This window comes from Seriola lalandi, unplaced genomic scaffold, assembly GCF_002814215.2.
Source record: "Seriola lalandi dorsalis isolate HSWRI2012SDOR001 ecotype SW California unplaced genomic scaffold, Sedor1 jcf7180002054901, whole genome shotgun sequence".
NCBI lineage: Eukaryota > Metazoa > Chordata > Actinopteri > Carangiformes > Carangidae > Seriola > Seriola lalandi.
Genome location: NW_019525453.1, coordinates 2,315,392 through 2,330,124, shown reverse-complemented (window position 1 = coordinate 2,330,124; position 14,733 = coordinate 2,315,392). Strand labels below are relative to the sequence as shown.

General features: G+C 41.4%; 2 protein-coding genes across 3 annotated transcripts; both read right to left on the bottom strand.

The window, feature by feature from the left end:
- Positions 1–330: 330 nt before the first annotated feature.
- cipcb (CLOCK-interacting pacemaker b) lies at positions 331–4,656 on the bottom strand. Its single transcript, XM_023429921.2, is given in 5 exon segments — positions 331–1,360; positions 1,362–2,275; positions 3,124–3,308; positions 3,396–3,574; positions 4,319–4,656. Coding segments are annotated over 4 exon segments (1,242 nt in total). The 5' UTR covers positions 3,505–3,574; positions 4,319–4,656; the 3' UTR covers positions 331–1,326.
- Positions 4,657–5,586: 930 nt separating this feature from the next.
- LOC111672600 (vascular endothelial growth factor A-like) lies at positions 5,587–13,603 on the bottom strand. 2 transcript variants are annotated; one of them, XM_023430055.2, is made up of 7 exons: positions 13,383–13,603; positions 10,781–10,814; positions 10,502–10,698; positions 10,308–10,381; positions 10,169–10,198; positions 10,025–10,093; positions 5,587–6,297 (listed from the first exon to the last, which is right to left on the bottom strand). In XM_023430055.2, exons 1-7 carry the CDS (start codon positions 13,446–13,448, stop codon positions 6,261–6,263), a joined length of 507 nt encoding a protein of 168 aa, XP_023285823.1. In that variant the 5' UTR covers positions 13,449–13,603; the 3' UTR covers positions 5,587–6,260. The 2 variants fall into 2 exon arrangements, with proteins under 2 accessions (XP_023285823.1, XP_087025733.1); XM_087169607.1 differs by having other exon boundaries at positions 10,025–10,090.
- Between the last annotated feature and the right edge of the window lie 1,130 nt (positions 13,604–14,733).

Below are 14,733 nucleotides of genomic sequence, written 5' to 3'. Positions count from 1 at the left end.
TATATATATATATATATATATATGTATATATATGTGTGTGTGTGTGTGTGTGTGTGTGTGTGTGTGTGTGTGTTTGTGTAAAAACACACCACATACACACACAAATGAGGGAATTCATCAAGCTACAGGAAGCACCCTTTACACTGGGATGTTATCAGGGAAGCATCTAAACGGCTGCTAAGAGCTTTACTTTCAGCCAGTTTGCCCTGTATTACAGCTGCCATCAACATGATGGGAATGCCAAACTTGAAACCATCAACGGGCTGTGCCAAATGTTTCTCATCGAGTTTTAAAACCCAGCAGGAACTGAAGAGACACTTGAGGCATATGTTTATCTTTTTTTTGTTTCGAAGATGCTGACTGGCAAGAGGCCCTCAACACATTCAATGTGACACAAGAACATTTCCTTAAGCCTATCTACACTTACTGATTGTTAACTTGGTGTCCATTAAGCAGTATATCAGTACCAGTGGAACGCAGATTAAAGAAATACCATGAATGATACAAGACTGTTAAAACAACAGAAATGTTGACCTAATTCATTGTCATCACAATTTTTCAGTTTTATAAGAAAACACCTTGTCACACTGTTGAAGTTGAAATATCCAGTCTTAGGGGTTTTAATCAAGCTTTCAAGCCTGTATTGTGCATACGATATAAAAAAGTTTTGAATTAGTTCGTCCCTTCATGCCTTACATCCAAATCTCTCTGGGCTTTTGGGTCTTGATTGCCAATGAGCAAAAGATTTCTGTGCAGCAGAGAGGCCATTTCAATTGAAGAGAGCAGTGTGCTGTGGTTTTGGCCTTGTTGGACCTTTGGTCCCTTTCACACCGTCAGGTAGGGCAAAGTAATGTTTACAGGCAACTTTTTAAGGAGACATACTGATATTATCAATTCATAATCTGACTATGTAATAAGACAATTTTTAAAAAACTGGCAAAAAAATTGTTTTGCTTCTCATTCCATGAGTTTCTGAATTACCAAGATATTTCCTCTCATGCAGGTGCAGAATATATGTGCATATTGATGGCCACCAACTAACACCTTACATTGAGTTCAAGTGCAACTTTTACAGAGGACGTGAGCCACATAAAGTCTATATGTGCACCAATTGTTTGAGGCTGGCTTGGTGTGTCAGGGCCCTAAGGCGGGCAACAGCCAAAATGTAGGCCACAGCACACTGTCTGTGTGAGAGTCTGGGGGGTGGGTCGGTATAGTGGAGCACATTACTTTTGGCCCATCTGTCCCTGTACACTCCAACCCCCAACCCTGGCTTTCCTTTGCCCATCCCAATCTAAAGTCTTATTATCTAGCAATAGTCTAGGTCTAATCTGCCTTTAAGCTGGTTTGAGCAGCTCTCCCTCTCTTTTCCTCCATCTTCCTCCTGAAGGCTGGCCTGCAGCTTGACACAGATGCTAGGGTCACCGCTCCGCAGAGCCTGAATGAAGAGGTCTGTGTGCTCTTTTAGCCGGTCTAGGTCATTCTGGGTGCGTCGGTTCTGCCTGAGAAGCTCCTTGGTGCGAAGCGTGATGTCTAGCAGGCCAGATTTGTTCAGGATGTTGTAGGTGTTGCAGAAGCGCTTCCTCCGTGAATCAGCATCACTGTCGATGTGGTCATGTTCTCCTGGTGAGAACTCCTCCAGGGTGGCCATCTGGGGAACAGGCAGTGCCTGGTTTTTGGAACCAGTGGTGTGAGTGAAAGAAAGGGAGGAGGTAAACTCTGACTGGCTGATAGTTGATGAAGGCCTCTCCCTGGCAGGACTACTGTTAGCGCTGGTTTCTGTTGTGGGGAAAGACAGTCGGCTCTGGAGTAGAGGGGACATGGTGCCAGGGGTACCAGGAAGACTGGGAATGGTTGAGCTAGAGTTATTAGCACTACCACACAGACTTCTTGGCTGTTTCTCTTTCTGACAGTGGTCACGGTGGTTGGAGGTCAGACTGCTACCTCTCTTCGACCCCGAAGAAGAGGAGGTAGAAGAGGAGGAGGAAGACATGGAGGAGGGTGAAGATAAGGAAGCAGTTCCTCTCCCAGAGGAACTGGAGCTGTCTCCAGGATGTGGAGCAATTTTGGGGTAAGATTTCAGGATTGGAAGATACTTCTTGGGGCGTCTATGTCTGGAGGTGCCCTCTTTGGAGGCAGGGGAAGCTTGACGAGAGACCACAGGCTGGAGGAAAACCACCTGGGGCTGCTGGACCACGGGCTGAACCACAGGCTGAACCACCTCCACTGTGGGACTAAACCCCCAGGGTTTCAGAGGAGGAGGATTGTCTCCAGGCTGCAAAGGCAACAGAGTCAAGACTTTGGAAGGCACACCCATCACACACATTTCACATGTGCACCTATAAATTATACACTTTACAATGATATGAACCATATAATTGCAGGGTTTTCCCTCCATAGAGAATTAGGAGGGGGCCGCCTGCGTCAAATTTCGTGCCGCCTCCGCCTCCTGTCAACATTCTAGTACTTGTTTTCTCGGTGGATTTGACGTTTGTAAATGCAATTGCGGCTGTACACCACTACGAATATATAGTGGCGCTATATCGTAATCCGTGCATCAGGCAGAGCCATCCAAAAGTGCACGAACGCGCTGGATTTTCTGCCGGCGACCTGATTTTGCGGCTCTACAAACCGGTGAATGCCACCGGTCACCCACCACCCGTCCCGTATAGTACGGGAGTACTTGATTACTCGGTACTCGGTGGATTTGAATCAATACGGGACGCAATTTGGCCCGTATTTTCGTTCATGTTATGTCCTCAACTCGCTGTGAATAATGTAATATCAAGTAAAACCAAACCAGTTGCCACCTTCTTTCACATAAAAGGTGGCAACCCTACAAGATGAATATTATCTCTTTTGCATCCAAGTACACACAGCTTCTTAAAAAGTTTCCTCTAAATTAATGTTACATCCCATTGTGTTTTTTTGTTTTTTTTTTGTGACTGGACTTTGAAGACACATACACTGTCACAATAAAACTGGACCACAACTTTCCCGCTGTAACCTGATTATACCACTACCTAATGTTAAAAGACTAAGGCTTAATACTCTAATTCATCCACACAGACAATGTAATAATATGAGGTTTTATCTTTTTAGAGTTAAGGTCTTGCTGCGTACCTGCTTCAGAAGGACATTGTTCATGATGATCATGGGAGATAGGCTGGAGTAGGAACCTCCCACCACAGCCAGCTGAGAGGGCTTGGGCCCTGACCGAGAAGTCTGCGGTCCCTGCTGTCCAATGGGGTGGGGTGAATCCTCAGAGTCTGTGGTATCCATAGTACTCATATGCTCTGAGCTTGCATCTACAGGCCAGGAAGAAGAGTAACTAGGGTTCAGTTGAATACCTTATAGAAAAAGCACATAACACTGTGGCAAGAGAAAGGACGAACCTGAGAATCCAGAGTCTCTCTCTGAATCAGCCCGGGAGTTGCCAGACTTCATGATGTGTGGTCTGCTTCCTGCCCTTGAGTGACTCTCTGCCTTCCTCTTGGTGCTCATCTCCTTTCCTGCTGTACTGACAATGTCCTTGGCTCGACAAGCTCTCACAACTACATCAGCATATCAAAGGCTACATTTTGTTAATCAAACAGGATTAAGCAGAAACTCTTTTCATATAAACTACTAAATACAAAAATAGTTGTGTACTGATATATACATACATAAAAATACAAAAGGTCCTCATTAACATGTTCAGTTAGGAAAGGCCAGCATGTCAACATTATAATATTAATAATAATAATATCGTGAAATAAATGACGCCTCCTCCTGGTGTTGCTACATTAGCTAGTTTTTCTTACTTTACTGGACTATAGATGAATAAATAATAATAATAATAATAATAATAATAATAATAAATAATAGTAATAAACAACGAAAGCCTTATAATGTTGGCATTTTATCATAGCATAACTATTACCCTTCACTAGCTTTGTACGATTAACGTAAATAAATGACAACACCAAAAGTCATAGCTATCCCACACAAACCCTTGTAAAATAGATATCAATTTATTTGTAAATCATCAATTAACAACAATTATTATCCCATACAATGAAAGAGATAGACGTCCTTTATTATGGTGTATAATTTGGTAGCTATACGATGTAGCTAACTAAAAGCGACTGTGCAATTCAAGAATGCAAACAACACGGATGCGCTGTTAAAATTAGCACTTTGATTAGCTTCGTTCCGCACTGACTTAACGGTTAAATACAAAGCTAACGTTAGGACCGTAAATTGGCACAAAGTAACGTTACACAGTCGGTACAAAAATACGACGAGACGGTTGAGAGATACAAAAGATTATGCTTACTTTGTGCTTGGCGCTGTTCCAACGACGCTGTCTTCAAAGCTGAGGGATACGAGCTTACAGCCGGATCGAGGAGTCTCCTGTGTCTCGGCCACTTCTTTTCCTCGGTGTGGCCGTTGCTGCTGCTGCTGCTCAGCTACGTTGACTAGAACTCAGTGTTCCACGGTACTATACACGAGACACACTGCCCCTCCCCTGTCTGCTCGGTCACATGCGGAGCACGGTGGCAACAACCGTTAATGGTTGCAGTTTAATTGTCCTCTACGACAGGCAAAACGGAAAGTAGGCTGCAGACGACCTGTGGGGTTTTGCTCACCCACCGACAATTGTTCCTGGACGGCAAAAAAATGCAAGGGACAGGATATTCGTTAGAGTCACTCTGCCATATTTGGTAGTTAAGGGTGTGGCCTTGTCTGGAGTACCAGATATGTCACAACTTTAGGCTGTTACGCCCGCCCACCTGCTTCATTTCCTGGCCTCCGATTGGCCGGCGCAGCCAGCAGCTGAAAAACGTGACCATTGCTAAATGTGTGGCAAGTTGAGGACATTGTGTTCGCTGTGCAGTTAGGTGTAGTCTAGTGTACAGTGCAGTGCAGGCATCTCAAATGTACCGTCCGGGGAATCCAGTGACGTACAGTTTGGAGCGTAATGTTCTGGTGTATTACATAACAGCCTGGTTGGCCTACAGCTAACCTAAGCTGAGCAAGTCTCCATGTTTGAAGAAGTAAACAAAACACCTCCCCTCAGAGCAAAACGTACTCACGTGTAGTTATGCTGAATATGGAGGATTCTGCAAGGTTTCTGTTTGAAGTGTGCACACATGCCCATGGTGAGAAGACAACCTCAAAACAGTGCTACCGAACAAGCAGCATAATAGGCTTTTCACATGCTGCAAGAAAATGCTTTCACAAAGTAGGATTAGAAAGTTTGGAAAATTGAAAACTACCTTATCTGTACCCATGTGAAATCTATAACAAAACTAGAATAGGGTTGTTACTTTGATTAATTCATTAATTAATTCAATTCATGTTAACTTTTCATAAATTCAACAGGTTGTAGAGGGAGCCTGATATTGATTTCTTTTGGTGTTCAATCTAACTGCACCTCTATCATGTCATGTGTCAGAAAGGCTATGAATCAACAGTATCCCCTTGTACTTTGCTAACAATGTGCTAACTACAGAGCCATGCCTGATGAAGAGAACACAGTGGCCTCACATGTAACAGACCCTAATAGTCTACTAATGCAAATGTAGATAGCACAGAGATTCATTGTATTTGGAGTGCATTTTATTTCATGAACTTACCAGGGCCCATGATAAGACAGAGTGGATTCAGTGTTGATCAGAAGACACTTTTACAAAAATAACACTACATACAGAAAGTAACATAGATGATGTCTTTTTTTCAGTGTCTATAGCTTTGCACCAGAAAAAAAATTGGTTTCCCAACAGTTATAACACAAGTCTCTGCAAAAGTCACAATGAACATGAAGTAATGGAGAAGGTCTGACAGGATGATCTGACACTTAATCACTGAACACTTCAGGATGGACTGAGGCTTTAATCCTTTCACCTTGCAACGGATGAGCTCAAAGTATTCCACCCATTATCTATATACCTATTCTGTATATACTGTTGTACCCTGTCTATTTTTACAACTTCAAACAAAAGCAGCTAGATTTTTTTAAATCAAAAATTACATTTATTTTTGGTCAATTAAAAGCAGCAGTCTGAGCCAAGTGAGTTTGCAGAGATGGTTGTTTGCTTTGATACTGCGATTAACCAAAAAAGAAAATAATGTCCTGGACAAGATTGAACGTTCTGATGGATCCGCCAGATGTTGGGACAGAAGATAAATGGTCAGCTGTGATTAATTTACAGATGTGCTGTTGTTCACCACACCAAAGTCACTCATCCAAATGAAACTTTGCACAGATGTGTGAATCAGTGAGGACTTATCTTGTTCTGAGGGAACTGGCACCTGGAAAGACAAAAACAAACAGTCACAGAGATCCAAATTGGTAAATCAAATCTTCTAAACCAACTCAGCAGCAGAGCATTTGATTAATTCATTAATTAACAAAATTTTTCATGAGCCATAGTTCAATGTAGCTTGTTCATTGCTGCTTATTCCCCCTTCACCAATTCGGATGTGGCCATTTAACCACACACAAGACCAGATACAGTATACAAACCTGATTCAGCCCCCGAACTGGAATAACTAGTACCTGAATATCATTATTTGTTCTCAGCGTGGAATCACACCATGAGGGAATCTGAATGGCTTGTTCAAGAATTAGTGAACAATTGAGAAATAGCAGTTTCATGGCTTATAGCACTTAATAACATCTATACACAGCTTGAAGATTAAATACATGCCAGTCTTTTCTCCCTAGCCTGGATTTAGTAGTGCTCTACAGGCAATAGTACAACTAGTTCCATGAGGACTCTGAAAATCATGCTAAAATGCATTCTCAAGACTACCAAGTGATAATTTTAACATTTATGGATGGATCACAAAACAGGTCAATAGGGCTCAGGTCCAGGGGCCCATGGGGTCAGGGGTCCCGGAGCACTGTGTGAAGTGGCATTTCTCATTGTAGATTGAGAAGGCAAATTGTCCTTCTGTAAAACCAAAGTAGAGGCCTAAACATTCACTTTAAGGATGTCATAAGAGCAGCGCCCCAGTAGCCAAACAGTCCATGCAACCTCCACAAGTCTATGATTTCTGTCTGCCATTTCACTTTCAACAGTCAAATAAGGTAGTTACAAGAATGAAGTGATCATAACAACATCAAATAGAGTGTTTATCCTTCAGATTTGATGTAGGGAGTTAAACTCCAGTTTAGTTTATGTTCAGTGCTTGCATCATACAATTTGGGCCCTCTGAATCAGCTGGAAGAAATTAAAATCTCTGCGACTGTGTGGCCCTTTGACCACTAAACATAGGGTGGAGGGGTCTTGAGATAATGGACATGTGGCTCTAAACTATATGGTTTACAAAGGAATACAAGTCATGGTGAATCAATAGTATTGTTTGACTTAACCACAGCCAGAGCTGCATTGCCACACAGGTTGCTACACCATTGATAACACACTTGTGGGGGAAAATCCTACAGACCACTACCAAAAACAACCTTCTCCCAGAATGACTTCAAGTCCATCATCTGGCTTTTAGCAGGGCTGATTTGGAGGATGGATTCTTTCCAACTCTGTTAAGGCTGCTGGATAAGTTATATCCTCACTCTCCTTCTTAAAAGAGGACATGGTGAAACTCTATTGTCACCACCTCAACCAGTTAACCTAGTTTTCACCAGATAGACTACAGATCCCACCTACTCAAAGTCACCCATTGTTCCTTTTTCCCCAAAGAAGGAAAAGTTTATGTGCTTCAATGATTGAGCAAGAAGTGACATTTTCAATAGTGATGATACAGATCTCTGGGTTCACATTCTTTCAAATCTGTTTTAAAGCAATACTTACAAGACAACTTAATTATACAGTGGCAGTGAAGAGGTCTCTTCATAATGTGGTTCCAAAGTGATGGGCAACAAAATTCACAGCCTGTGCAAAAATGCATTGTGTATCTAAAGACAGTGTTTCCATGTTGAGTTGTGGTGAAGAACCACAAAAGGGAGATTACGTAAAGACTTTGGAAGATCCCAAACTGATTTGTCAAACTGAATCTGCTGGAGCCTCATGTTGGCTTTTGCTTAACTTTGAAATGCATTGTCGCACAAAACTGTAAAGTATGTCCTTCAACACCTAGACTGGAATTGCTTCAATGTACGTCCACACTAAGCTGATTACATTTGTAAACACATCTTTATCTTGGTTTCACCCCAGATTAAAAATGCGTTGGTTTTTTTCATCCTATTCCAAACAGTCCCCCCCAAGTGTATAAATCTTAAAATGTCAGCTTGGTGTTTCGGTTTGTACTGAGAAATAAAGAAAGGGATCTCTTAGCAGTCATTATAGACAGGAGGAATAATTATATAGACCAAAAACAGTTTCAACAGTCATATGGGAATGTGAGTATTGTTTTAGATAGATTGGAAAGATGATTGAAGTGATTTAGCATAGCACTTTCATAAAGTTGGAGGACTTGAGAAGAGATGGATTATGTTATAACCTGCCCAGACTGTTATTATTTCCTGTTTTATTTTGAAATTACTTACCTTGTGTGTCTGTAGGTTTATTTACTTCCTGCCCTTGTGCCTGCCCCACATCTGTCGGTTTCACCTATTCCAAATTACCCTTGTGTATTTAGACTGTGTTCCCCTCACTCTTTGTCAGTCTGTCTGCTCTGGTTACTGGTTTTCCTGCCAGCTCAGCTACTCACTTTTGTTCACCTCTCTGCCTGTAAGATTATCTTCAATTATTAAAGACCGCTCCACTAAATATGCCTGCGTCTGTGTGTCTGTATTCGGGTCCTTTCCCCTGAGTTTCTGGATGCATTATTACATGTTGAAAGAATGCTAAAAACTGATGTAGTAAACCACAGAGGATGAGATATTCTGATATCCACTCCCTATATGGATCAAGCTCTAAATGTCCCGGATCCTACCATTCCCATAATGCAACTGGATAAAATTGTGCATGACCTACTTTTTTTCAAATCCCACACCTCTAGCTTATAACTCTTTCTGGTAAAAAACTTGCAGTCTCAAGCCCAAGCTTGGTGATGACCATGATGACATCATAGGGGTCATTTTCATTGACTTTACAAAGCTTCTTTTAAAGCCAAAGACGATATTTTACAAATGCTTTCACAGGTTAAGTTGTACTGGTTTTCATATGTGGGATTTTCAGTTTTCATTTTAGGCATGCCATTCTTTTTGATAATGTCTTCATTGTACAATTATTCACAATTGGTTACGCAACAATTTCTGAGAGGGGAGGGGGCACAGAGAGATTACTTTTGACCTTTATGTGAAAAGAGACCACAGACAAAAAAAATGCCAAACTTACCGTACATATAACTCTTGGTTCTGTCTGCAAAATGAAGGGGTCTGATATTGTCCTGGAACTGAATTGTTTGAGCTTGAAAGTACACACGGTTCTTGTTCAAAAAATGTATTTTCACTTGTGCACAAAGTACATTTGGCTGCAGTTAGTGAGTTTCAATTTTAAGTTCAGCACAGTTGCGCCTTATATGTTTAACTCTGTTGTGCACTCTGAATTAGAGTCATACTGAATGGTTAAAACATGAATAAAATTATGTGTGCTGTGCCTGTGGGACTGTACATAACTTGGCCTCCTGCCTCTAACAAAAATGTGACGAAAACAAATCAAGGTGATGATGAGATTTAATGCTGTAGCTCACATATTGAGTCCCTTAGACAATACGTTTCTTCTTCCTGTTATTCTTTTTTCTGTTTGTGTGAATGTGGTTATTCTCAGACTAAACCTTTACACTGGCAGTCCTTGGTTTGAACTATCAGCAGCCTTGGATTATTGTGCAACAAATGCTCTGTGGCCTTACACAGTAGCGCAAGCTCATCATAAGTGGTTGGTGGATTATAGGCCTGCCAGAGAGAAGAGCAACACAGCAGACAATATATTGTTGTATTGTTTAATCTCATCTGTCCTTGGTAGTCTGACAGACTGAGGGAAACAGTGATAAATGTAGCCATAAATGTCCAAACATTATGAAACTGTGTGTGTACGAGTGTGTGAGCGCCACAGGGGAGCAATCCATCTCTTACTTGCCACAGCCGTTTGCTGTCTTCTTGTGTTTCCTCCTCCGAGGTTTATTCTTGATGGACTCACTGCTGCTGTGGTGGAAGAACCAAGTGCAATGAAGATACTTGTGTGTTCAAGTCTGATAAATAAAATGTTCCTCTACTGACCTTTTATTTTTTAGAAGTGTCTGCCGGAGTCTATAAACAGGGGGGCAAAAAAGCAGAAAAAACTGGCAGTTAGCTGTGCAATAAAAATCTAAATCTGCATCTTGTGTTTATTAGAAAGAATTGGCTGTCAGTAATTTACCTGCAATCACATTTCTGATGCTCCACAAATGTGAGCTCCACATGGCTTGATATCACAGGAGCAATCTTCATCATCTGAGAAAAGTGACAGGGAAAAACTAAAACTGAATACAGGAGCACATATGTAATGGAAACAGAAAGTGCATTTTCAGCATCTCCCTTTAGGTCCTTTTACGATTAGACGTCTTTTTACACCTGCACAGTGATGTTGCGTTCAAGGGTAGGATGGCACTCCAGATTCTCATCTCCGCAGCAACCAGCACATCTCTTTAGTGGGACACAAGCAGGCATGTAGATGTACCCCACTTCTTCGGGGAACTCCTGCTCCACATCCACCAACTGCTCCATGGGGTGACATATGCTCTTTGCCCACACCTCCTGGAATGTCATGCCTAGAGGAGAAGTTGAACCTTTAAAGCATTCCCACCCAAGAGGTGGGAGAGCCTGTTTAGTGGGGTCTGACACAGCCCTTACCTTTGGTGGAACCCTCTTCTGGAGGCGGTGAAATCTGCGAAATGCATGGAAAAATAAGTGAAAATGGACATCTACAGTGATTAATCCGTCAAAATCATTTGAAAAAAGTAATGACATCAATGCCAAACATATCTGCAATGATAAAGAACCTACAGACAATCAGGAAACTGAGTATCATAAACAAGTTGCAGAGTGCCGTCCTGTGGCAGAGAAAAGGTAGTGCACACACAATGATCCAGTAAAAACAGTGATGAAGCATGGTTTCAAGGGTGTACCACTGTGCCGCTGTTTGCAGATCAGCAAAAATGCAGTAAAATGAGCCAGCCAACCACAAAAGCGCATTTGTTTCACAATTTGATGTAATACTAGAACGTTTATTATCATAAGAAGCAAAAACTTTCAAAGTATGCGAAGAATAACAGCAAAGAATAGCTGCTGCCTCGTCTCTTGGGAGTTTTACACACAATAAACACAGTTAAAACAAAGGCAGTACTGAAAAGTGTCATGACACAGCATGAATTTTGTTAAGTTCTCACAACCCTGCCTCCAAACTCACAATGGCAACGTTCCCGATTTTTGAACGACAATTCGAGCAGAAACACAAGCGCAATGTTGATCTTGGCTTGTTGATCTTTTCTTTTGAATATCATCTATCTTTCTGACTCCTCACCTCTCTCCTGCTCCTCCTGGCTGAGAACAGTGATGTTGCTCTTACTCAAACACAATGCTTCATAGCTGGGACAGCAGGTTTTATTGTCGGTTTGTTATGTTTGCTGTAAGTGAGTTTGTACGTCTGCCAAATACAACACAAACCCAGAGTCCTCAAATGTACAGCACCATCCAACAATAGAACCAGATGCATGACAACAGCTGTAATGAGCATAGAACAAAGGCAGACATGTCAAAACAATACAGTGTGATGGTGAAGTGCCTTCGTGTTGGACATAATGGGCGCCATAACAAACTGTAACTAAAACTGACATTGTGTGCTTCTTTCCTGGTCCTTTCTCTTGTTTTCCTTTTGTTCCTCTAATTTTGCATCTTACCAGAAACTTCCAAGGGAAATCCACAGTAGCTATTATCAAACTGAATAAAAATAAAAAATGACATGAGACAGAAGTTGTTCTTGGCATTTTTCTACCCTTTGACTTCATATGTCTTTCTCTTCCAAAATTTGGATGCATTTTACAAAGACAGAATTACTTTGTTGTCATTTTCTCAGACACTGATGTGGTCACATGGATTTTTAATGGATTCATTTATAGACTTTATTAGACAGTGACAGCAGAGGGAGGACAGGACGGGACACAAAGGTTCCCAAACAGACTCGAACTACGGTCCGTGCCGTGGTCAGTGTCTCAACCTCAAGCCACGGGGACGCCAATTCTTGAATTATTAAAAATGATGACCTAACCAATGGTATTTGAACAGTCACAGTTATTTCCACTCTTTGTGCCACTCTGCATACCACAAGTACAAAGATTTCCATTCATGATCTGTTGCTGTGTCACACAAACACTTTGTGCTGAACTTTGTGCATGAATGACATGTACTCAGGATAGTAGGAAAAAATACATTTCACAATCTTTGGCGGATGACTTTAAACTTTTATACTTACAAACCGATCTCATACCAGCACTCCTGTAAGACTGCACTATGCATTAGAGACAGATTATGTTACTCCACAGTCTGTATGAGAGCCACCTTTATATTTTCTAGCTTGCTACTCAATTCAAATTCCATTAATAATCTTCCCACCATTCACTAATGCTTCCCTCCACACACTGCAATGCATATTCACTGTGCAGTCAGCTGCCTGCTGGGTGACACTGAATGTGTCTCTTGCCTGTGGTCACATCTCATTACAGTGAGAGGAAGCACCTGTGCAAAACCAGATCAAGACATGTATTATTATACCCTCATCACAACCAAGGAAACAAGACTTGGAGCTACAGAGTCTCCAAACCACAGCTGCTGTGTCAAGTAAGGTAGCAACTAACTCCAAATTACAGATTCTCCCCTAGATTCACCCTTTTTCTCTCACTCTCAGATACAGTATGTAGCTGTGTACACCTCTGTATCTTCACCTGGATCAGTAACAGGCAGCAGTTGCATCTGAGGCTCGCTGTTTGAATGTCTCTAGATAGTATCTTCGTAGTGGGGCACAGCCAGTCAAAACATAGTGTGTGTGTGTGTGTGTGTGTGTGTGTGTGTGTGTGTGTGTGTGTGTGTGTGTGTGTGTGTGTGTGAAAATGCTTGAGTGAGGAACAGATGTGTCCTCCACACAGAGAGACACGAGGCTGAGGATGTCTGCCATTTAAATGTGACTCCTCTTAGCTTCCTTGCTTCACGTGAAGTGGCTAATAGGAGTCACATTTGGAGTCGAGGAGAAAACACAGTGAGTCTCTAAAAAAAGGAAAACCTAATGCTGTCTTCTTCACGTATTAAATTTCAAACTAAATTTCAATTATTACATTTAAATATTTTTTATCAATGAATGGCAAAACCGTTCCCAAATCATGCGAACCTTGGAAAGTAGCGAAACATGGCTCGTTATTAGTGACATTACAATTAAGGCATGTCATAGTGTTGGTTGAATTACCTGCGCAGGTACCAGCTGAACCAGAAGAACCAATAGAAGATGTGAGATTCCGATGAATCTTTGCATACTGGCGGGAAGAAGTTACCTCCTGTCGTGTCCAGTCAGTCAGAAAGAAATGAAAAAGTAAAAAAAAAAAAAAGAGAGAGAGACAGACGGAGAAAGAGAGAGAGAGATGGTCAAGAAGTGGCTGGAGCTTGGATTTGCGCGCCGTTCTCCTGTGCACGAGCAGAGGTGGGATGAATAGCGCGCGCCAGTCCAGCTGAATTTGCACACACTTGTGTCTGTCCAAGGAACTAAGCATTCGGTTATATATAAGCTTCATGATAATATAACAGGCTTCAGTAGCATATAACACAAAAACTTAGTAGGAGTCATGATTAATGGAAGCCAAAGCAAAGGCTATGAATTATCATCCCTACACAGGTTATTTTTTATTGTATTGAATTGTTATAAAACCTCAAAAGCTGTATCAAGCTGACCTCTGTGGTAGAACTGTGTGTTACAGGACAATACAAGCTCTTTTGTATGTTTTAGCCCGTTAAATACAAATGGCACAGACTGTACTTTTCAACAAACTGTTGTTGGTGTTTTTAATTATTTTACCAGGCATTCTATAATAAATTTCCATTCAACATGGAAATCTATTGGCAGACTGTCTACACCTGCTTGAGTTGTGTATTTCATAACATTAAATGTCAAGACTGATTTATCTTTTGTTGGGTTAGGGTTAGTTACATTTCCACCATCAAAAGCACCCAGTGGTTTCCATTCATTTCTGCTTTATTTGAAAAATTATTAGGGAACACTTTAAACTTGATGTGGAGTCCGTGACAGTGAGCATCAAGTCTGACTTTTGTCCAAGTTACGTAATTGTCATGAGGTAACACAGTGTAAACTTTTCAAATCAATCTGCTCTTAAACTCCATAAGCAAGGATGTTTAAACAAACTGCTGATAGATCTTCAAATAACAGAGAAAGTAAAAATAATGGATCCATAGAAGACGAAAGCAACAAAAACTAGCAGAGACTTGATGCCTGCTGTGACGGACTGTACTGCTCAATCAAGTTCAGTCAGCTATCTGAATTTCATACTTCATGGACATTAATGGATCTCAACAGATTCCTGGGACAGAAGGAAAAATAAATTTAAACATCTAACATTGTACAGCATGTATTCCAAATTTACACAATGTGCAGATTAAGAGCGAAAACTTGCAAACAGTGATATAGTTCTTTAGCTCCTGTTGCTCTTTTCTCTGATTGATTATGATACAGAGATAGTGGCTTGCAGTGTCAGGCCACAGTACGAGGAGCTCCCTGTACCTCTGTACTGACTGCCAACATGCAGCTG

Bases quoted from the DNA above. Each gene is read 5' to 3' on its own strand.
- LOC111672600 (XM_023430055.2), bottom strand. From the start codon at position 13,448: ATGCAAAGATTCATCGGAATCTCACATCTTCTATTGGTTCTTCTGGTT. The intron at 10,199-10,307 runs GTAAATTACTGA...CCCTGTTTATAG, and splicing joins CATCAGAAATGTGATTGCAG to ACTCCGGCAGACACTTCTAA. The intron at 10,094-10,168 runs GTCAGTAGAGGA...CTTCCACCACAG, and splicing joins ACACTTCTAAAAAATAAAAG to CAGCAGTGAGTCCATCAAGA.